We start from the raw sequence: 5,641 nt of genomic DNA on the forward strand, positions 1-5,641 counted from the left end.
CTGCTGCAACACACACAGCAGCAGCTGCTGCTGCTGCAAAACACACACACACACACACAGAGCTGCTGTTGCTGCAGCAGCATGCACATAGACCAAAACCTTTAACACACACACACACAGACAGAGCAGCACACACACAGCAGCACTTTCTAGGCAGCACAGACACAGCAGCAGCACACACACACACACACACACACACACACACACAGCCCCTGTATATGGGCAGCACACACACACACACACACACACAGAGCAGCACGGACACGCACACACACAGCATCACACACGCGTGCACACATACACACATAGAGCAGCGCGCGCGCACACACACACACAGAGCAGAGGCATCTCCCTTTTTTTTTTTTTTTTTGATAAACTGCAATTTCATTAAAAGACTAAGAAGGATTACAAGTAGAGGCATCTCCCTTACAAATTGCCTCAAGCGAGGGGGGGAGATCACCATCAGAAAAACAGAAGGGGAAAACAGATATACATATATAATGCAACATAATCACATTGTATATAGTGCAATAGGATCACATTGTAGCAAAACAAAATGAATAGTGCAACAGGATCATGTTGTAGCAAAACAAAAATGAGTGACCCAATATACAAAACAAGTTTAAAGAGCTCTTTTAATCATATACAAAATAAGAGCATTGATGATGATAATAGTCTAAGAACAAGACCTTCGTTTTTCAAGGATTTCCATTTGGCATTGACGAATATATTCTTGCTGCACTGGAGACAACATACTTACATCCATCATCATAAGCTCTTTTTCTTCCTTCAGCTTTTCCATTCTCAATTTCTCCATTTCATTTTCCTCCTTCATTCTTGCTATTTCAAGTTTTTTATCCTTAAGTTGAATTCGTGCCATATCATGCTCCTGGTCTACAAGACGTCCTTTCTCAATACAAGCCATTTTCATCTCACTCATTTTTCTTCTTTCTTCCATCATGACATTCAATATGTCTTCTATATGTGAAGTCGTGCCTTCTCTGGACTTTTGTTTCTTCAATCTTTCTTTTACGGCCTTCACCCCTGGTGGTCTCTCCAAGTTTACAATTGGAACTTGTGGAATATCATCATCCTCTAAACTTATTGACTCTAGATTAGAAGGTGAAGATGCCTCAGATCTCCTTCTTTTTTTTGGTTGCTGATTGTTACCAATAGCCAACCATTTTGGTGAGTACTTTAATAAATTCCAGCAATGTTCATATTGAAATTTGGTTTGCTGCAATACTTGATAGAGTTGTCTTGCTTCATTAAGCTGAAAAAGTAACAAATAGTTTATAGTTACTATGTTGAAATAGTTGGAACAAATTAGCAAATTAACACAAATTTCTTTATAAGATGTACCTTGTCTTCATTAGTCTTACCACTTTCATTCTTTGATTCAATTTGTTCCAAACACCCACAAAACTTATTGGTGCAAAGTTGAATCATTGACCATCGGTTCGTTAGAGAACTCACTGTACGCTCAGAAGTGAAGGTCTTCCACTGGTGGTAGTACTCCCAAATTCTTGACCAATATGTTGTGCGTTTTTGATTAGTGCCTTGCACTACATCCTGGTTGACATTGAGAAATGCGGACACAAGAAGCACGTCTTCTTGTATGGAGAAGTTGCTGCCACGTTGTAGTTTCTTAGAGAAGTTGCTGCCACATTGTAGTTTCTTAGCTGTGGATTCAACTTGGGGTGGAGACATTTGGCTAAATTCTTGAGCTTGTAGAACACTATCTTCACCACTTATATGTGAAGATCCTGACATATATTCTTCGTAACTATCATCTAAAAGATTAGTGAAAGACGTGTCCCTTGGAATACTTGAATCCATTCCTAGTAACAAAAACAAAAACAATAATTTACATTCAGTTACACAGAAACAATAATTCTATAATGTGTAAGGAATCCCTCTCATTCAGTTCATAGTTTATTAGCATCAAACTCCCAGTTCTATCACAGTTTCAAGCCATTAACAATAATTTATCTCAATTACACAGGAACCATAAGGAACAAAACTACAATGATCGCCACATTCTGAAAAACTCAACCTCAAAGCTGTCTATAAATTTTTCATTTTCAGCCCAAAATATTAACAGCACAAGAGATCTCACAATTAAGATTATACATTCAGAAACAATTTTCACAAAATCTCATGGAACCAAGCAACAGAAATTACCACATTCTAGAACTACACAACTCAATGTAACATGAACCATTAGATTAGTCACTTACATTTTCATTCATAAAATTATTTACACACACATTTCCCAGAAAACATTTTCCAAAAACCATTCCAACCACAGATATAAAAAACCCACCAAGCAAAAATGACAAACTTGCAAAACCCAATATGAATTCATCATCAAACATCATTGACATCACAATTTCAGCTACAAAAAAACCCAGAATTCAGATTCTCAATATTTCCACACCAAAAAAAAAAAAAAAAACAAAACAGAGACATAATAAGATTAAAGTTTGGGTACCGATATTCAGATTCTCAATGTTTTTGTTTGGGTTTTTTTTTTTGTTTTTCTTGGTTTGGGTACCGATATTCAAGGTTGAGATTAATTTATTGACTCTAATAAGATTAATTAAATAGAAAAAAATAGAGAAAAGATCAAGAACAGAGTGAAAGACAGACAGAGAGAAAAGAACCAAAAACTCAAAACCTAAACCCAGATTATGGTGAAGAACAATAGAAAAGGGTGAGCTTCAGAACTCGTAAGATAAACTAACAAATTCAAAAATGACAAAAACCCTATTAAATCAAAATTTTGCGTACCGATATTCAAGGTTGAGCTTCAGAACTCTATTCTTTGTCACAGGTGGTTGAGCGAACTTCGATTGAAAGGCACGGTGCAAGTTCTTTTGTGATAGACATGGTGCGAGATTTTTGTGAGAGAGAGCAGCGGCGAGGGTTTATTTCGTGAGAGCGGCGTTTTTGAAGAGAAGGAGCTTTCTGAAGAAACCAGACAATAGAGAAGAAGAAAAACGTTTGGGAGAGAGAAAGAATTGTAAATTTTAAATGCCACTGTTTAATTTTTTAATATATAATAAAGGAGTAGAGTGGCTACAGTGTTCTCTAAAATAAGAGAATTACTGTAGCAACTTGAAAAATAAATTTAGAGTAGCCGGGTGTTTGAAGGAGCTGCTGGAGGGTGTACAGTGCTATTTGGTGCTCCAAATTTAGTTTTACAATAACCGTTGGAGATGCTCTAACAAAATAATTTTTAAATGTATGAATAATGTTGTGGGATCAAGTTTTAAAGTTATTTTTGTTGAAAAAAGTACTTGCGAGTCCTGTGAACAGTGCACGGGACCCACTAAAAAAAACACACCCACTAGGAAACGCACAAAACACAATTCCTAAACTCACACTTAGGTGTGTCTAACACGCTGAAACTAAAAAAGAGATAAGAAAGAAAACAGAGGCCATTCAAGCTGCATATAAGGAAGATAAATTGGTGGAGTTCTCTTGGAGTTTTGAGTGCTATAACCATAGAGAGTTGAAGTGTTCAGAGGAAGATTTTGTTACTAGTTTTGTGGTGAGATTGTATTTACTCCTTGAGATTTATTTGTTGTATATCCAATTTACTGTAGACTCAAGTTTGGCATAAACTTGACAGTTGTAATCTCTATTTCATAGTGGATATTTTTTTTGGAGTTGCTCTGTGGTTTTTCCTTCTACACCGGAGGGTTTTCAATGTAAGATTTGGTGTTCTTGTGTGGTTGTGTTTATGTGATGCTTGCTGAAATTTTGTTTCCATAATATTGCTATTGCTTGGTAGTCATTGTTGATGCCCATTTTTTGCAAATTTGTACCCAAAGGCCCATAAAGAAGAAAGCCTAGTGACAAGCAAGGCCCAAAGACCCACCAAGAAGACCGAAGAGCAAGAAATTTCCAAAGAAAGAAGTGCAAGTGAACGCAAATCTGCCGCAGAATACAAGTCTGCCACAGAATGCAAATCTGCCGCAGAATACAGTTCTCTGGCAGGATGGCTTTGGCAGATCAAAATAAATTGAGCCCAAGACCATTTTGCTACATTCAACATCATTTGGCCCACAAAGGTCCAAATCCTTTTGTATAAAAAAGATAGGCGCGAAAACTAAGAAGAAAAACACACGGCAGACCCAAAAGGGTCCGGCAGGATTGAGATAAGTAGCAGGCATAACAATCTGGTATGGCAGGAGATGCCAAGCCACGAAGCAAACACCCAAACCAAAGGGACGCCCAATGATCCAACAAGGCCTAACCCTTCAAAGAAAGGGACAAGTCATAAACGTTGGAGATGCAACCCAGAAAAAGCCAAAACGCGCACGGCAGGATATGCACACCTATTCTCAAACCTCGGCAAACGTATAAAACATCAAAAAGGTAAAGCATGCGTACAACCCAGGCATCACCAGCCTATACCCAGCCACTATGGGAAAGGGTGAGGTCATGGGAGAGGGCACGATCTGGCAGTGGGGAGAGGAGTGGAAACCCATTCTTATGTTTCTTGCCCAGGCTCTTTCGGTGGGCATAGTCCTGCTGGGATGACATGCCACCCAAAAGAGGTAAGACTGGGTAAGAACCACTGGGTGCATGCCATGAGAGACCGAGAGGGAGAGGGTACACACTGGACGAGTAGAAAAGGAACCTTCATTGTCTGAAAGCCACAGGTCAATGATGGTAGTCAGAACCATTGACTCGGTAAGTGGTTGGCAAAAGGCTCCCATATCAGACAAAGGCCATTAAGGGGCTAGAACAGTAAAACCGGTCATAGCAGGCTCTATATAAGAGACCTGTAGCTGTGTACAGGAAAGGGGAGGAGGAATTGGAAAAGAGAAAACAAAGAGAAGAAAACTGTTCTTGATTTTGCTTGCAGAAGGAACTTTTTCTGCTGTGTAGCAATACTTTCTACTATGCAATGAAGCTATCTGCTGTGCGATAAAGTTTTCTATTTTGCAGTAAAGCTTCCTGTTGTGCAATAGAGCTATCTACTGTACATTAAAGCTTTCTACTGTGCTTTAAAACTTTTTGCCGTGTGAATGACTACTTCTCATTTTTACTGCAGAAATATTTTTTCACTTCCTTGCCTGGCTTGTGTCAAGCCACACCACATTTGCTTAAGTCTGTTTATAAGCTCACAGTAGGCAAAGTCATTTTAAGAGTTATGGCAGACAGACTAATATAGATACTGTAGAGAAAGTACAGTCACTATTCCTAGCCATAATAAATAGAGTAAATGGCTTAAAAGGCCTCACGTTCAAAGAATAAAACTTAAACAAAGAGTAGAATGGGTTAGTAGAATTAAAGTAATGGTCTGCCACACCAAGTATTACCGCGGGACTCTAACAGGGAAGGAAAACTGCTCCCTCAACGCAATAACTTCAAAGGAGAAATTAATTGCTTTGAGAGACCAGCCCCAATGGTATGTGCCCAGTGTATGAGTCTATTTTCCTTCAATAGAGAGCAAGGCTATTGAGGGAGAGAGGGGTTAACCCATTTGGGTGCATGCCTACCATAAAACACCTCTTTTTTCCTTTTCCTGCTTTGTTCTTTTGTTTTATCTTTTCTCTCTGTTTTCTTTCTTAGAATTCTTGCCTTTCTTTTCTTTTTTTGCTTCTTTCTTTCTTCTTTTCTTTTG

General features: G+C 38.6%; 1 protein-coding gene across 1 annotated transcript; it reads right to left on the minus strand.

Moving 5' to 3' along the window:
* Positions 1 to 371: 371 nt before the first annotated feature.
* Positions 372 to 2,568, minus strand: LOC136063183 (glutathione S-transferase T3-like). The gene is made up of 3 exons (XM_065763184.1): positions 2,558 to 2,568; positions 1,363 to 1,841; positions 372 to 1,273 (listed from the first exon to the last, which is right to left on the minus strand). The coding sequence occupies exons 2-3, from the start codon at positions 1,837 to 1,839 to the stop codon at positions 677 to 679; spliced, it is 1,074 nt and encodes a 357-aa protein (XP_065619256.1). The 5' UTR covers positions 1,840 to 1,841; positions 2,558 to 2,568; the 3' UTR covers positions 372 to 676.
* Between the last annotated feature and the right edge of the window lie 3,073 nt (positions 2,569 to 5,641).

The sequence above is a fragment of the Quercus suber genome, unplaced genomic scaffold (genome assembly GCF_002906115.3).
Source record: "Quercus suber isolate HL8 unplaced genomic scaffold, Cork oak 2.0 scaffold_496, whole genome shotgun sequence".
In the NCBI taxonomy this organism is placed as follows: domain Eukaryota; kingdom Viridiplantae; phylum Streptophyta; class Magnoliopsida; order Fagales; family Fagaceae; genus Quercus; species Quercus suber.

Bases quoted from the DNA above. Each gene is read 5' to 3' on its own strand.
- LOC136063183 (XM_065763184.1), bottom strand. From the start codon at position 1,839: ATGGATTCAAGTATTCCAAGGGACACGTCTTTCACTAATCTTTTAGAT. The intron at 1,274-1,362 runs GTACATCTTATA...TTACTTTTTCAG, and splicing joins GTAAGACTAATGAAGACAAG to CTTAATGAAGCAAGACAACT.